General features: G+C 48.9%; 2 protein-coding genes across 2 annotated transcripts in view; one reads left to right on the top strand and one right to left on the bottom strand.

Annotated features, from left to right (window-relative positions):
• LOC147101640 (uncharacterized) overlaps window positions 1-17,427 on the bottom strand; it is an 82,254-nt gene extending 64,827 nt beyond the window's left edge. The window contains exons 1-8 of the mRNA XM_085965134.1: window positions 17,376-17,427; window positions 16,784-16,987; window positions 14,838-14,964; window positions 12,060-12,231; window positions 11,402-11,506; window positions 11,191-11,293; window positions 7,988-8,130; window positions 5,748-5,921 (exon numbers count right to left, since the gene is read on the bottom strand). Coding sequence (XP_085821260.1) covers window positions 5,748-5,921; window positions 7,988-8,130; window positions 11,191-11,293; window positions 11,402-11,506; window positions 12,060-12,231; window positions 14,838-14,964; window positions 16,784-16,987; window positions 17,376-17,427 — 1,080 coding nt within the window. The remainder of the gene's footprint in view (window positions 1-5,747; window positions 5,922-7,987; window positions 8,131-11,190; window positions 11,294-11,401; window positions 11,507-12,059; window positions 12,232-14,837; window positions 14,965-16,783; window positions 16,988-17,375) is intronic.
• LOC147101641 (uncharacterized) overlaps window positions 17,426-17,765 on the top strand; it is a 28,036-nt gene continuing 27,696 nt past the window's right edge. Inside the window, exon 1 of the mRNA XM_085965136.1 lies at window positions 17,426-17,431. Coding sequence (XP_085821262.1) covers window positions 17,426-17,431 — 6 coding nt within the window. The remainder of the gene's footprint in view (window positions 17,432-17,765) is intronic.

A 17,765-nucleotide genomic window follows, 5' to 3' on the forward strand; every position in this document is an offset into this window, starting at 1 on the left:
TGTGGAACGATGTATTATTCTGCTGCTAATGGGAGCGTTGTTTAAACTGCGCTGCCCTGTTAAGGCCACAAAGTTTAACTGCTGTGAGTAAACACAGCCCGAGGTCAATCAGAGGTTGATTGCTATTTGGTGAGGCAGGTTTGCCAATTGGAAGGTACTTGTAAAGTTCCAGCTCCGGGTCAGAAAGAAAATGTCTGGCTTTCTTTCTCTTTCTCTGACACTTTAAAGCACGACGGATGCTCACAAAAAGATGCCAGCCGTGGCTCAGTGGGCAGCACTCACTCTCTCTCTCGCCTCCGAGTCAGCAGGTTGTGGGTTCAAGTCCCACTCCAGAGACTTGAGCACCAAAAATCCAGGCTGACCCTCCAGTGCAGTGCTGAGGGAGTGCTGCACTGTCAGATGTGCCGTCTTTCGGATGAACCGAGGCCCCGTCTACCCTCTCGGGTGCACATAAACGAACCCATGGCCACTATTTTGAAGAGCAGGGGAGTTAACCTCGGTGTCCTGGGGCCAATATTTTACTCCCCAACCAACAGCACTAAACACAGATGATCTGGTCATTATCTCATTACCAGCATCGGACCTAGGAGTGAGCAGCGAGGTTAGGAGGAGCTATAACCCGGCATAAAAACCAGCGGCAGCGACCAGAGGCCCGAGACCAGCATCGGACCTAGGAGTGAGCAGCGAGGTCAGGAGGAGCTATAACCCGGCATAAAAACCAGCGGCAGCGACCAGAGGCCCGAGACCAGCATCGGACCTAGGAGTGAGCAGCGAGGTCAGGAGGAGCTATAACCCGCATAAAAACCAGCGGGCAGCGACCAGAGGCATACCAAATCAACAGCAGAGGAGAGAGGTAAAAAAATAATCCAAGAGTGACGTCACCAGGAAGCAGGTAAGTGATTGGTTGGATTGGTTGGTGAGTATTTCTTCTTTTTATTACAAGCTTAAATTCGGCGGTTTTTTTCTAGGGTCTGTGCTGTAAGGGAGACAGTTGGTTAACCATTAAACTGGTGTAATTTAGAGGATTGATTTAATCTAAATCCAATTAATTAAATAAAATTTTTTATAATTAATTACATAGAATGGAGCAGATGATGTGTTACTGTTGCGAGATGTGGGAGCCGGTAGAACCCCATTGAGGCTAACGGTGATTACATCTGTGACAAGTGTCTGCTGCTACAGGATCTCCAGCTCCGTGTTGATGAGCTGGAGTCTGAGCTTCAGATACTGCGACACATCAGGGAGGGGGAGAAGTACCTGGACTCTGTGTTTCAGGAGGTGGTCACACCTATGAAGTTAATTAATTCAGATGTAGCCCATGGTCAGGGACAGGACGGTGTGACCACGAGTGAGGCAGGTACGGGGATCCAGGAGGTAGTGTTGGAGGAGCCGCAGCCCTTGCTCTTGTCCAACAGGTTCGAGCTTCTTACTCCCTGTGGAGACGGAAGCAGGGGCTGCAGGGAGGATGAGCAACCTGGCCACAGCACTGTGGAGAGGGGGGCCATTCAAGAGGGGGGAGTAAATAGAAATGTTGTAGTGGTAGGGGATAGTATTATTAGGGGGATAGATAGAGTTCTCTGCAGCCAAGAGCGAGAGTCCCGTAGGCTGTGTTGCCTACCCGGTGCCAGGGTTAAGGACATCTCCTCTGGGCTGGACAGAAACTTGGAGTGGGAGGGGGAGGATCCAGTTGTCGTGGTCCATGTTGGTACCAACGACATAGATAGGACAAGGAAGGAGGTTCTGCTGAGGGAGTTTGAGCAGCTAGGGGCCAAATTAAAAAGCAGAACCACAAGGGTAATAATCTCTGGATTATTACCTGAGCCACGAGCGAATTTGGCTAGGACAAATAAAATAAGAGAGTTAAATGCGTGCTCAAAGACTGGTGTGGGGAGAAATGGGTTTTGCTTCCTGGGACACTGGCACCAGTACTGGGACAGGAGGGAGCTGTTCCGTTGGGACGGGCTTCACTTGGCCAGTGCTGGGACTAGAGTCCTGGCGGATCATATAACTAGGGCTGTAGAGAGGGCTTTAAACTAACTAGTGGGGGGGGAGGTTCCTAGAGAGCAAATAATAAAAATGACAACAGAGAAGGTCAAAGACTTAGGTAGCAGTGGGGAAATTAAAAACCAGAGCGTGTCAGGAAGGGGTAGAAGGTGTGGAGTAAAAGGTAAAGTAATAAAAAGGGCAATAGCAGGAACTAAGTGTCACAAAACATATTTGAAAGTTCTCTATCTGAATGCACGTAGCATTCGTAACAAAATAGACGAGTTAAAGGCACAAATAGCTACATATGGGTATGATCTTGTGGCCATTACAAGAAACATGGCTGCAGGGTGACAATGCCTGGGAATTAAACATACCAGGTTATTTAACAATCAGGAAGGACAGGCAGGAAGGAAGGGGAGGTGGGGTGGCTATGTTAATAAAGGAAGGAATCACTAATACAGAGAAATGATATTGGGTCAAAGGATCAGGATAATGAAACAGTTTGGGTGGAGATAAGGAATAATAAGGGGAAAAAAAACACTAGTGGGTGTAGTATATAGGCCCTCCGAACAGTCGCAACTCGGTTGGACGGAGTATCAATCAGGAAATAGTTGAGGCTTGTAATAAGGGAACATCTATAATTATGGGGGATTTTAACTATCATATAAATTGGACGAATCAAATTGGGCAGGGCTGCCTGAGGATGAGTCTCATGAGTGTATTAGGGATGGGTTTCTTGAGCAGTATGTAACTGAACAACCAGGGGGCAAGCAAACCTTAGATCTGGTCCTGTGTAACGAGACAGGATTAATTAAAAATGTCCTAGTAAAGGATCCCTTGGAATGAGTGACCATAACATGGTTGAATTCCATATTCAGTTAGAGGGTGAGGAGGCTGTATCTCAAACAAGCGTGCTAAGCTTGAATAAAGGAGACTATGAAGGTATGAGAGCGGAATTGAGTAAAGTGGATTGGGAAAATAGGTTAAAGGATAAGACGATACATGATCAGTGTGTACATTTAAGGAGTTATTTTACAAATTCCAAAAAAAGTATATATTCCACTGAGAAAAAAAGGGTGTAAAAGAAAAGACAGCCATCCGTGGCTAAGTAAAGAAATTAAGGATAGTATTCGACTAAAAACAAGGGCATATAAGGTAGCCAAATCTAGTGGGAGGATAGAGGATTGGGAAAACTTTAAAAGACAGCAAAAAAATAACAAAAAGATTGATTAAGAAAGGGAAGATAGATTATGAAAGTAAATTAGCAAAAAATATAAAGACAGATAGTAAGAGTTTTTATAGTTATATAAAAAGAAAAAGGGTGGCTAAAGTAAATGTTGGTCCCTTAGAGGATGAGACCGGGAAATTAATGGTGGGAAATATGGAGATGGCAAAAACACTGAATGAATATTTTGTATCAGTCTTTACAGTAGAGGACACCAAGAATATCCCAACACTTGACAAGCAGGGGGCTATAGGGGGGGGAGGAGCTAAATACGATTAAAATCACTGAGGAAGTAGTACTTGGTAAAATAATGGGACTCAAGGCGGATAAATCACCTGGACCTGATGGCTTACATCCCAGGGTTTTGAGGGATAAGTGGCGGTAGGGATTGTGGATGCATTGGTAATAATCTTCCAAAAACTCCCTGGACTCAGCAAAGGTCCCGGCAGACTGGAAAACTGCTAATGTAACACCCTTATTTAAAAAGGGCAGTAGACAGAAGGCTGGAAACTATAGACCGGTTAGCCTAACATCTGTGGTAGGTAAAATTTTTGGAGTCCATTATTAAGGAGACAGTAACAGGACATTGGATAATCATAATTTAATAAGACAAAGTCAGCATGGTTTTATGAAGGGGAAGTCATGTTTGCACAAATTTGCTGGAGTTCTTTGAGGAAGTAACATATAGGGTGGATAAAGGTGAACCAGTGGACGTAGTGTATTTAGACTTCCAAAGGCATTTGACAAGGTGCCACACAAAGATTATTGCTTAAGATAAAAAAATCACGGGATTGGGGGTAATATTCTGGCATGGATAGAGGATTGGCTATCTAACAGAAGGCAGAGTTGGGATAAATGGTTCATATTCAGACTGGCAATCAGTAACCAGTGGTGTTCCGCAGGGGTCAGTGCTGGGTCCCCAACTCTTTACAATCTATATTAACGATTTGGAGGAGGGGACCGACTGTAACACATCAAAGTTTGCAGATGATACTAAGATGGGAGGGGAAAGTAGTGAGTGAGGAGGACATAAAAAACCTGCAAGGGGACATAGACAGGCTAAGTAAGTGGGCAGAGATTTGGCAGATGGAATACAATACTGGAAAGTGTGAGGTTATGCACTTTGGCAGGAAAAATCGTAGAGCAAGTTATTATCTTAATGGCAAGAAACTTGAAAGTACTGAAGTACAAAGGGATCTGGGGGTCCTGGTGCACGAAACTCAAAAGGTTAGTATGCAGGTGCAGCAAGTGATTAAGAAGGCCAATGGAATGTTGGCTTTCATTGCTAGGGGGATAGAATATAAAAATAGGGAGGTATTGCTTCAGTTTGTACAAGGTATTGGTGAGACCGCACCTGGAATACTGCGTACAGTTTTGGTGTCCATACTTAAGAAAGGACATACTTGCTCTCGAGTCAGTACAAAGAAGGTTCACTCGATTAATCCCGGGGATGAGGGGATGGACATATGAGGAGAGGTTGAGTAGATTGGGACTCTACTCATTGGAGTTCAGAAGAATGAGAGGCGATCTTATTGAAACATATAAGATTGTGAAGGGGTTGGATCGGGTAGATGCGGGGAGGATGTTCCCGATGATGGGTGAAACTAGAACTAGGGGGCATAGTCTTAGAATAAGGGGCTGCTCTTTCAAAACTGAGATGAGGAGGAACTACTTCACTCAGAGGGTGGTAGGTCCATGGAATATGCTGCCCCAAAAAGCTGTCGAAGCTACATCATTACATAAATTTAAAACAGAAATAGACAGTTTCCTAGTAGAAAAGGGAATTAAGGGTTACGGGGAGCGGGCAGGAATTTGGACATGAGTCTAGGTTCGGATAGGTCATGGCCCTGTGGGTAGCGGAGCGGGCCCAGGGGCCGTGTAGCCTGATCCTGCTCCTGTTTTCGTGTGTCTAATGCTGTTAGATTCAGGAGATAGTCCTGTCATAGTGGATTGGCGGTTAGGATCAGATCAGCCATGATCTTATTGAATGGCGGAGCAGGCTCGAGGGGCCAATTGGCCTGCTCCTGCTCCTATTTCTTATGTTCTTATGTTTGTGGGAGCTTGCTGTGCGCTAATTGGCTGTCACGTTTCCTACATTACAACAGTGGTGACACTTCCAAAAAGAATCCGTCATTGGCTGTAAAGCGCTTTGGGAGGTCCCGAGGTCGTCAAATGTGGCATTTAAATGCAAATAAACCTCCCAAACCTGCGGCCTCTACCACCTAGAAGGACAAGGGCAGCAGGCGCATGGGAACACCACCATCTCCAAGTTCCCCTCCGAGTCACACACACCATCCTGACTTGGAAATATATCGGCCGTTCCTTCATCGTCGCTGGGTCAAAATCCTGGAACTCCCTCCCTGACAGCACTGTGGGAGCACCCTCACCTCACGGACCTTGCCAGCGACGCCCGCATCCCAGGAACAGAAAAAAAAAGTCTTCCCTTTCTTTATGTTGACAGTTTGATCAGGGCTTAACACGGCCTCAATGCAATAAAGAAGGGCGGGGGGGGGGGGGGTGGAAGAAAAGAACTTACAGTGGCTGGGAGAGAGGAGAGTCCCGCCGGCAGTGGACTGTTGCCCACGGAGACCGTGATGGTTTCTGGGAAGAAAGCTCCTGCAATGGCGGGAGCAGCGGTTGTGACCTCCGCCGTGTTCACACTCAGGCTCTGCTGCTCGGCACCGGTTGTCCCTTGTGTCTTTGTCTTCTCCTTCAAGCAAAAAAACCAGAATGAATCATTTGCAAAAAACGCATGAGAGGGTCGGCACTGCAGGCAACAACCCGCAATTTATTTGACTGGAGCAGGTGCCACAGACGTCCCCCCGCAGGGCGTCAGGAGAGGAATCTCGTGGCGCTTACCGACTTGGTTCCCGTTCAGAATAAAATCGGCAGTGCCAATCAAAAGTGGGCTTTTTGCAATGTGCTCGGCTGTCAATGTTAACGAAATGCTCATCTATCTGCCCCCTCTGCATTCAAACCAGCATTCACCATTCTACGGTGCACCATCAATGAACCTCCCCTTTAAGAACTGGAAATAGCCTGTGGCAATGATGACTTGCGATTAGGCTGCACGCAATATTGGTCCACCCTTTGGCTGTAACGCCAATGAGCTTGGGCTTTAACGCTTGATTTAGTGCTCCAATCATTTGTTTAAGCAGTGAGCACGGATTTTGCATGTAGTCTAAAGCATGAGCGCCTGACGCTAATTCTCAAACTTTTCTAAAGATATCACCCATTCCTGGGCTACAATGAATTTCTAGCCCCTCGAATGTACAAACAGGACAAAAGTGACCCCTGAAAGTGCAAGCGAACTTTGCCTCGAGAGGGAGACGGAGATCTTTTTGGGCAGAGTTTATTCAGCATCTAGCATGTACTTTATGTTAAGTGGATTAATGGATGACAAACACTTGGTCCGTGTGATGTCCTGGACTGTCTCGATTGTGTGAGGAGGGCGGAGAGGAATTTTCCAGAGTGTTTTTTCCCCCTTATTGGCCCTGGGTTATTCCCTATTTTTTGGCCTCTGCCAGGAGATAACATGGCTGTGGAGGGGCAGGAGATGGAGGGGGTGTGGGGGGGCAGGAGATGGAGGGGATGTGGGGGGGCAGGAGATGGAGGGGGGGTGTGGGGGGCAGGAGATGGAGGGGGGGTAGGAGATGGAGGGGGGGTGTGGGGGGCAGGAGATGGAGGGGGGGTGTGGGGGGCAGGAGATGGAGGGGGCGTGGGGGGGCAGGAGATGGAGGGGTGGTGTGGGGGGCAGGAGATGGAGGGGGTGTGGGGGGGGCAGGAGATGGAGGGGGCGTGGGGGGCAGGAGATGGAGGGGGCGTGGGGGGGCAGGAGATGGAGGGGATGTGGGGGGGGCGCAGGAGATGGAGGGGATGTGGGGGGGCAGGAGATGGAGGGGATGTGGGGGGGCAGGAGATGGAGGGGATGTGGGGGGGGCAGGAGATGGAGGGGGTGTGGGGGGGGCAGGAGATGGAGGGGGCGTGGGGGGCAGGAGATGGAGGGGGCGTGGGGGGGCAGGAGATGGAGGAGGCGTGGGGGGGCAGGAGATGGAGGGGATGTGGGGGGGCAGGAGATGGAGGGGGTGTGGGAGGGGGCAGGAGATGGAGGGGGCGTGGGGGGGCAGGAGATGGAGGGGGTGTGGGGGGGGCAGGAGATGGAGGGGGCGTGGGGGGGCAGGAGATGGAGGGGGCGTGGGGGGGCAGGAGATGGAGGGGGCGTGGGGGGGCAGGAGATGGAGGGGGCGTGGGGGGGCAGGAGATGGAGGGGGCGTGGGGGGGCAGGAGATGGAGGGGGCGTGGGGGGGCAGGAGATGGAGGGGGCGTGGGGGGGCAGGAGATGGAGGGGGCGTGGGGGGGCAGGAGATGGAGGGGGCGTGGGGGGGCAGGAGATGGAGGGGGCGTGGGGGGGCAGGAGATGGAGGGGGCGTGGGGGGGCAGGAGATGGAGGGGGCGTGGGGGGGCAGGAGATGGAGGGGGTGTGGGGGGCAGGAGATGGAGGGGGTGTGGGGGGCAGGAGATGGAGGGGGTGTGGGGGGCAGGAGATGGAGGGGGTGTGGGGGGGCAGGAGATGGAGGGGGTGTGGGGGGGCAGGAAGTGTCTAGTCCTGATGCTCCAGCCATGTGGAGCAGGCTCGATGAACCAGCTGGTCTCTTCCTGCTGGTCACTTTCCTCCGCTCGTACTCCTGATGCTGACTCAAACCGTGCAAGGTGGAATAGTCTCGCCATCGCTATCCCTCGCCTTGACAGACATGCCAGCAATGAAACTTCACCTGCCTTCCACCACTTCTTTAGCCCATGGGGAGGGGGTTCCCGTTCGCCTCCTGTCCTCTTCATCTGCTCGTTGACTCGGCCGATGGTGCTGTGACTGCAGCCCGTCACCCAGCTGATGAACTTGTAGCAGTTGGATCGCGAGCCGCCTGGGTCAAGGAAAGAAAGACATTTTAGGACTCTGAAGGGACAAGATGATGCAAGACTATGAGTAGCCCTTTCACCTTGTCCAGAACAGCTGAACCAGAGGGCACAGCCTACACCTGAAGGGGTGGGTAAAGTCAAAACCAATCTGCGGAAACAATATTACAGTGAGCAGCAACGTTTTCTATTTATTAAATGTAGGAATTGCGGATTATAGACAACTGTCTCCCAAACTCTTAAACCAGTTGTTTCTGGTGGGGATCAGACAGCTTCGGCGGAAAAAGAGGAGCCCATGGCTGCACACAATATAACGGCTCAAGAGCTTCTCGTGTACAGTGGGGAGACGCACAGGCTTGGAGAACACACAGAGAGAATGGTGGTGGTTATGTCACTGGACTAGTAATCCAGAGGCCTGGACTAATGATCCAGAGACATGAGTTCAAATCCCACCACGGCAGCTGGGGAATTTAAATTCAGTTAACTAAATAAACCTGGAATAAAAAGCTAGTACAGGAAACTTTCTGATATCCGGCACTGACGGGACTGAGCTGGTGCCGTACCATCAAAAGTGCCGGACATACCAGCGTTAATGTTGAAACATACGGAACTGAAAAGCTCCGTGTGAATCAACAAACCCTGTTGCTTAGCAACAGCTTCAAAACAGTCGGCTGCAGCTGCAAGCGTCTCTAGCTGAAGCTGTTGCTATAGCTACAGACCTTGCAGTGCCTGACTGGAGAAAAAAAAGCAACGAGAACTAAAAAAAACTTATAGAAAACAGCTCCTGATTTTTGCCATTAGATCGAGTATTCCGGACATATAACCTCCGGATAAACCAAAGTTTCCTGTATCAGTGTTGGTGACCATGAAACTATCGAATTGTCGTAAAAACCCATCTGGTTCACTAATGTCCTTCAGGGAAGGAAATCTACCGTCTTTACCCGGTCTGGCCTACATGTGACTCCAGACTCACAGCCCCTCTGAAATGACCTAGCAAGCCACTCAGTTGTACCAAACTGCTATGACAAAGGGCAATTAGGGATGGGCAATAAATGCCGGCCTTGCCAGCGACGCCCACATCCCGTGAAAGAGTTAAAAGGAAATACAGGTGGTGAAGAAACTGCTGAGTTAGTTGTGAGAGAACAAAATTCTGTGAAAGGGCAGAGGTTGAATTCACCGAGAAGGTATTATACATGGACTGGAAAAAAGTGCAAAAAAGATTTACAAGGATGATACCAGAACTGAGAGGGTATAATGATCAAGAAAAACCAAACAGGCTTGGGGCTCTTTTCTCTAGAAAAGAATCATAGAATCCCACAGTACAGGAGGAGGCCATTCGGCCCATCGTGCCTGTGCCAGCTCTTTGAAAGAGGTCTCCAATTAGTCCAACTCCCATGCTGTTTCCCCACAGCCCTGCAAATGTTTCCCCTTCAACTATTTACAGGAAACTTTGTGATATCCGGCACCGACGGGACCGAGCTGTTGCCGATCTATCAAAACTGCCGGACATACAAAGTTAATGTTGAAGCATACGGAGGTTTTCATCTCCATATCTGACAACAAACACTGTTGCTTAGCAACAGCTTGTAAACAGTCGGCCCGTACCTTGGAAGCGTCTCTGTAGCTTAGCAACAGCTTCAGAGAGACTTTGCAGAGCCTGACTGTTGGAAAAAAAAAGCCACGAGAAGAAAAACAACCTAACAAAATGGCTCCTGATTTCTGCCGGTAGATCGAGGTTTCCGGACATACAACCTCCGGATAAACCAAAGTTTCCTGCATCCAATTCTCATTTGAAAGTTACTATTGAATCTGCTCCCACCGCCCTTTCAGGCAGCGCATTCCAGATCACAACAACTCGCTGCGTAAAAAAAAAAAAATCCTCATCTCGCCTCTGGTTCTTTTGCCAATGACCTTAAATCTGTGTCCTCTGGTTACTGACCCTCCTGCCACTGGAAACAGTTTCTCCCTATTTACTCTATCAAACCACTCATAATTTTGAACACCACTATTAAATCTCCCCTTAACCTTCTCCGCTTAAGGAGAACAACCCCAGCTTCTCTAATCTCTCCACATAACTGAAATCCCTCATCCCTGGTACCATTCTAGTAAATCTCTTCTGCATCCTCTCCATGGCCTTGGCATCCATCCTAAGGGTTGATGCCCAGAATTGAGCACAATACTCCAGCTGAGGCCTAACCAGTGATTTGTAAAATTTAGCATAACTTCCTTGCTTTTGTACGCTACGCCTCTATTTAGAACGCCATGGATCCTGTTTGCTATTTTAACAGCCCTCTCAACTTGTCCTGCCACCTTCAAAGATTTATGTACATACACCCCCAGGTCTCTCTGTTCCTGCACCCCCTTTAAAATTGTACCATTTTGTTTATATTGCCCCTCCTCATTCTTCCTTCCAAAAATGTATCACTTCACACTTCTCTGTGTAAAGCCTGAGAGGTGACCTGATCGAGGTCTTTAAAGTTATGAAGGGGTTTCAGTGTTAGAAATAGAGATGTTTCCAATTGTGTGGGAGTCCAAAACCAGGGGTCATAAATATAAGGCAGTCACTAATAAATCCAATTAGGAATTCAGGAGAAACTTCTTTACCCAGAGTGTGGTTACAAGGTGGAACTCGCTACCACAAGGAGTGGTTGAGGTGAATAGCACAGGTGCATTTAAGGGGAAGCTAGCTAAGTACATGAGGGAGAAAGGAACAGCAGGATATATCACTGGGATGAGATGAAGTAAATAGAGTGGGATGAGCCTCGTGTGGAGTATAAACACTGGCACAGGCCTCGTGGCCTGTTTCTGTGTTGTAAGTTCTATATAAGATATTGGTAAAGCATTCCTACCAAAACTCTCCAGCAAGTGTTGGGTATTTGACCTAAACTGAATAAGGCAGCATCTGTAGAGAGAGAAACAGAGTTAACGTTTCAAGTCGATGACCCTTTCGTCAGACGAAGGGTCATCGACCTGAAGCGTTAACTCTGTTTCTCTCTCTCTACAGATGCTGTCCGACCTGCTGAGTATTTCCAGCATTCTCTGTTAGAATGTATTGGTGTCCAGTCTACCTGAAGGTGTCAGCATCTCAGCCAGGGCCCTGCGCGCGTCAGCCTGCCCTTTCGAGGCGCGCTCCCTCCAGAGGTGAAGCAAACGCCCGTGGGTTTGTGCCATCTGCAAAAACAATCGAGGAGCCTTTCAGTCAAACGTCTACCTCTCCGTTTCTGTCAACAAATTGAATTTTCGCAAAGTTCGTCTCCGACCAAGAGCAGGCCGAGTTACCGAGACACAGTTGTCCACACAACACCTCTCCTTCACAAGTTCGGCAATTGGTTTCAGAAGTCCCAGGGCTCCCTTCCCTTTGGTCCTTTCAACTCGTTCTGCTTTCTGTGGAAAATTGAAGGAAGAGTGCCTCAGATAAAGAAAGACTTGCATTTATACAGCACCCGTCACGTCCTCAGGGCATCCCAAATCGCTTTACAACCAATGAAGTACTTTTGAAGTGTCGTCACTGTTGTAATGTAGGAAACGTGGCAGCCAATTTGCACACAGCAAGCTCCCACAAACAGCAATGTGATAATGACCAGATCATCTGTTTTGAGAGATGATGGTTGAGGGATAAATATTGGCCCCAGGTCACCGGGGAGAACTCCCCTGCTCTCCTTCAAAATAATGCCATGGGATCTTTTACGTCCACCTGAGAGAGCAGACGGGGCCTCGATTTAATGTCTCATCCGAAAGACAGCACCTCCGACAGTGCAGCACTCCCTCAGTACTGCACTGGGAGTGTCAGCCTAGATTTTGTGCTCAAGTCTCTGGAGTGGGACTTGAATCCACAACCTTCTGACTCAAAGGCGAGGGTGCTCGCAAGGAAGGAAGTACGGCAAGAAAAGGGTTTGGGTCCGTCGCCCGGGTTCTAGTCTGACGCATTTTATTTTACCTCAGGATCTGTTTTCAACTTCTTGTGTAGAAAGTTGTTGGAGTAGCCCAGGATACGTTGAGTGGCTCGTTCGCACAACTTTAACTCATTTTTCAACACCATGCGATTCTTCAGCACAAACTCCTCAAACGCCTTTGATTTCCGTTGACCGTTACCCAGACCTATGCCCCTTCTGAAAGAACACAGCATTGCGACATTATACAGTTACACATTTCCTTGTCTGAGTTTTCAAGGCTATATTAATATATCAGTAAGATATAAACACCTGTCTATTCTTATCAATTTTGCTTTAACATTCCTTATATAGAAATTGCTGGTCATCTAGTTCAAGATGTTTGCCAGCATGTGGAAGACATCCGCTCTGGTCAGTTATATCCAAATGAGGAATGGAAATTGTTCTGTGAAAGAAACTGTTCACCACCAGCAGGTTTCAATGCTGAACGATACATCCCATGGGTAGATTTGCTTCCAGGAGAAACTGTTTCCAGTGGCAGGAGGGTCGGTAACCAGAGGACACAGATTTAAGATAATTGGCAAAAATGAGGGGAGATGAGGAGAATTTTTTTTTTTTTTTTTTTAAATACAGCGAGTTGTGATCTGGAATGCGCTGCCTGAAAGGGCAGTGGAAGCAGATTCAATAGTAACTTTCAAAAGGGAATTGGAGAAATACTTGCAGGGGAGAAAATTGTCGGGCTATGGGGAAAGAGCAGGGAAGCGGGACTAATTGGAGAGCTCTTTCAAAGAGCTGGCACACGCACGATGGGCCGAATGGCTGCCTTCTGTGCTGTAAGATTCTATGCGTTAACGCAGAATCGAGCTATTTCCCAGCAATCTAAAATATTTACAAAAGGTACCAGAATAGTCAGATGATTCTGGACAGCTGATGTCCTTTTAAACTGGCCACTAAATTCTGTGACTTTCCTTATTCAGGACTCCCTCCCTCCCTCTTCAAATGGATTTCTGTTGTGTACTTTATGTTAATCGTGTGGAAATTCAATTTTTGTTTTCACAATGACGCATGACTTTACATAGAATGTCCAGCACTGAAACAGGTCCTTCGGCCCAACTGATCAATGCCGGTGTTTATACTCCGCACGCGCCTCCTCCCACTCTAATGGCTTCTTCCCAAGCCCCCTCCACCCCACCCCTTATCCCTCTATTCCTGCCTCCCTCACACATGCATCAAGCCTCCCCTTAAAAAGGTGAAAAGTGAATTAGTCCCATCATCATACGTTTCTCCAGCTGTTCTTGTGCGCCTCCCACTGACCATCTCAGGAACTGCACTGCCTCCTAGGATTAAATCACCCGTCCCCATCTTATTTGGTAAATAGCGTGTGGTTGGATGGAGGATGGGGAGGGGTGGGGTGGGGCGGGGAAGGTGAATCAAAACAGCAATGAACAAATGTAAATTAATACAAAATGATCATGTTTTTTATATTGTAATTGGATTGGACATGATAGAGGCCTATCGCAGGGCTTGGGCTGGCCTAAGGAGGTTGAAAATGAATGTGACTAGTTCGGTTAATTGACTCCTGGGGCTTTCCCATAGTCCACAGTTTCAATTAACGTGCGGAAATAAACAACACTGACTAACTAATTATCACTTCAAATCACCATTGTAGGAAGGAGCGAGCCTTTGGCTTAATGCTAGCGCTCCTGCCCCGGAGTCGAAAGGTACAGAGTACAAACCCCACTCCTGACAGTCCTGGCGAGTGGAGACCGCAGCCGTGGCACTGAAATCCGGGGATATGCGTGTCTGGTAGTGTGAGTAACCCACCCACCCCCCTGCCCTTCATCGTATGGGTTGTGGGAGCTCACAAAACCCTCCTGCCGCACAGGATGATCAGCTGGTTTGAAGATGGTTAGATCATTCATCCCTTGGCCTGTCAGACGGTTAATTAGCCCGCGAATCCTTCCACTACTTCACATCTTTCTCCAGGGGCGGGGCGGGGCGAGAAGCAAAACATAGAATAGAATAGGACAGCACAGGAGGTGGTCATTCGGCCCATCGAGTCTGCGCCGGCTCTTTCGAAGAGCGATCCAGTTAGTCCCATTCCCCCGCTCTTTCCCCATAGCCATGCAATTTTGTCTCCTTCAAGTATTTATCCAATTCCCTTTTGAAGGCTAATATTGACTCTGTATCCACCGCCCTATCGGGCAGCGCATTCCAAATCCTAAACACTCGTTGCGTAAAGTTTTCCCTCATGTCGCCTCTGGTTCTTTTGCCAATCGCCTTAAATCTGTGCCCTCTGGTTATCGACCCTTCCGCCAATGGAAACAGCTTCTCTTTATTTACTCTATCGTCATGATTTTGAGCACCTCTATCAAATCTCCTCTTAGCCTTCTCTGCTCCAAGGAGAACAACCCCAGCTTCTCCAGTCTCTCCACGTAACTGCATTCCCTCATCCCTGGAACCATTCCGGTAAATCTCTTCTGTACCCTCTCCAAAGCCTTCAGGTCCTTCCTAAAATGCGGTGCCCAGAACAGCGACAACCATGGTGTGAATCTAAACCAACTTCTAGGCTGCTGGCTTATACTATTAATAAATGCTTTGGGTGTTAACCCTTTACTTGCTGAATTTAGCAGTACAGAAATGAGTGTCAAAAAATGCCTTGAGAGAGAGAGAGCGAACGACACTTTGAAACATGCAATCAATGAGAAGCAATCTAGTTAGTGAGGCATTCATTCTAGAAAAGAACAGGCGGGATTGCATTCCCTTTAGACACAGTTGCAAAAAAAAAAACCAGGTCTACTTTGGACAGAAGCGGTGTTACTTGCTTTCTTGGTTTTCCCAGCTGCTGTACTTTGTTTTCATCGTAGCACTTCAACAAACTGAGGCGCCTGGCTTCCTTCAACAGCTGCAGGAGATTCACAGCCCGACGGTGACACTCACTCAGCTCATCCCCTGAAGTGAGGGAGAAAACCAACATCGGAGTTCAAACCACAAGCCAATACTGGTCACAAAACACGGACTTACATTTTTACAGAAAGCCCCTACTACAGGCTCTTTATTGGGGGATTGGTGGGGGGAAATACCAACAGGATTTTGGTTTAGCGCCTCACCCGAAAGATGGCACCTCCAACAGTGCGGCGCTCCCTCAGTACTGCCCCTCCGATAGTGCAGCACTCCCTCACCGACAGTGCAGCGCTCCCTCGGCACTGCCCCTCCGACAGTGCAGCACTCCCTCAGCACTGCCTCTCCGACAGTGCAGCGCTCCCTCGGCACTGCCCCTCCGATAGTGCAGCGCTCCCTCAGCACTGCGCCTCCGACAGTGCAGCGCTCCCTCAGCACTGCCCCTCCGACAGTGCAGCACTCCCTCACCGACAGTGCAGCGCTCCCTCGGCACTGCCCCTCCGATAGTGCAGCGCTCCCTCAGCACTGCGCCTCCGACAGTGCAGCGCTCCCTCAGCACTGCCCCTCCAACAGTGCAGCGCTCCCTCAGCATTGCCCCTCCGACAGTGCAGCACTCCCTCAGCACTGCCCCTCCGACAGTGCGGCGCTCCCTCAGCTCTGCACCCCCCGACAGTGCAGCGCTCCCTCAGTACGGCCCCTCCGACAGTGTGGCGTTCCCTCAGCACTGCCCCTTCGACAGTGCAGCACTCCCTCAGCACTGCCCCTCCGACAGTGCGGCGTTCCCTCAGCACTGCCCCTTCGACAGGGCAGCACTCCCTCAGCACTGCCCCTCCGACAGTGCAGCGCTCCCTCAGCACTGCACTGGGCATTGCCAGCCTAGATTTTTGTGCTCAAGTCACTGAAGTGGGGACTTGAACCCACAACCTTCTGGCTCAGAGGCGAGGGGGCTACCCACTGAGCCATGGGCTGGCACAGCTATCGCCCCTGTAGCCTGCTGACGCTCACGGTCTAGCCTCTCATAGGAATAATGGCCACTTGGCTGAGGTATAGCAATCTGCCACTGTCCACGAAATCGTACCCCAGCAGTCCCTTCAGGAGAGGACAAGAGGGGAAGAAACATTAAAAGCTTCTCCCCACCTAGAAATACCGATAACACACTCAGTCAGTGCTACCTTTTTAACTTTTGTATACAACAACTTGCATTTATATAGCGCCTGTAACGTAGTAAAACGTCCCAAGGCGCTTCACAGAAGCGATTATCAAACAAAATTTGACAGAGGCATATAAAGAGATATTAGGATAGGTGACCAAAAGCTTAGGAACATAGGAACAGGAGGAGGCCATTTCGCCCCACGAGCCTGTTCCGCCATTCAATGAGATCATGGCTGAACCGTGACCTAACTCCATATACCCGCCTTTGCCCCGTATCCCTTAATACCTTTGGTTAACAAAAATCTACCAATCTCAGATTCCTACCAATCTCAGATTTAAAATTAACAATTGATCCAGCATCAATTGCCGTTTGCGGAAGAGAGTTCCAAACTTCTACCACCCTTTGTGTGTAGAGGTGTTTCCTAATTTCACGCCTGAAAGGTCTGGCTCTAATTTTTAGGCTATGTCCCCTAGTCCTAGATTCCCCAACCAGCGGAAATAGTTTGTCTTTATCTACCCTAGGTCAAAGAGGTAGGTTTTAAGGAGCATCTTAAAGGGTGAGAGAGGGGCGGAGAGGTTTAGGGAGGGAATTCCAGAGCTTGGGGCCGAGGCGGCTGAAGACGCGGCCGCAGACGCGGCCGCCGATGGTGGAGCGATGGAAATCGGGGATCAGGCAAGTTCAACATTTTTTTTTGGTAGTTTAAATGCATCCTCCAACCTGTCCTTTTGATGTAGTTCTGCAGACATTGACAAGGCTTCTTCACAAACAGAGGACAGCACAACTTCTCAGCGTCCTGGTCTCCTAGCAGCTCCGTCATGGACACGGCAAATGCCTGCAGGGCGTCCTGGTGCTTTTTACGTTCATCGGCGTCTATATCTGTACAAGATGTGCGAGGGCGTCGCGATCTGCCAAACGCCAGCCCTTAAGCAAACAAAAAAGGATTTTTTTTTTAAGCTGTATACAGTGACTCCACAAGTCCTGGCCAGAATGGAGATGATTGGGTAATTCCCCCGTCAATCACGCACTGCTGTAAGTGGCTGGGATTGATTTTACTCACATAATTTGTATTATGTAACTATCCTCCACTCACTGCATTTTGCTAGAGAAATCACCCTGCTTTTATCTGGAGACTCTCGGGAGAGTTTCGGTCATGAGTTGTGTTTGCTGTAGTTCATAGAGACTCTGTTTAAATAGACTGTTTGCTGTAAAATAGACACTGTTTGCTTTAAATCCTGCTGTAAGTCCCGCCCCATCTCCAACTCGTTAACTGACACAGTAGTGTCAATACTCACACCCCTGGTTTAGTTACAGTGAAATAGGCAACTGGAATCACTCGGAGATATTAGAAACGAACAACCCATGCCCGTGATAGTGGATTGGCGGTTAGGATCAGATCAGCCATGATCTTATTGAATGGCGGAGCAGGCTCGAGGGGCCGATTGGCCTACTCCTGCTCCTATTTCTTATGTTCTTATGTTGGCAACCTCAAAGTGCAGTTTCACACGCTTGCGTCCAGACTTAGGTTTTCTACCAAGCCCGCAAGTCAGAGGTTGAATTGCTGCTCTGTGCTCAGCGGTCTCAGACGGGACTGCATTCAGTGAGCTACACCCGCCCTTAGTGAACTGGACTAGAGGAGGCTGTGTGTGGAAATCAGCTTAAGATTCCTGCTCGTGATCGCTGTCCAGGGTGCGGGGACTGA

The sequence above is a fragment of the Somniosus microcephalus genome, chromosome 23 (genome assembly GCF_052327205.1).
Source record: "Somniosus microcephalus isolate GS21.2 chromosome 23, FLI_Smic_1.0, whole genome shotgun sequence".
NCBI lineage: Eukaryota > Metazoa > Chordata > Chondrichthyes > Squaliformes > Somniosidae > Somniosus > Somniosus microcephalus.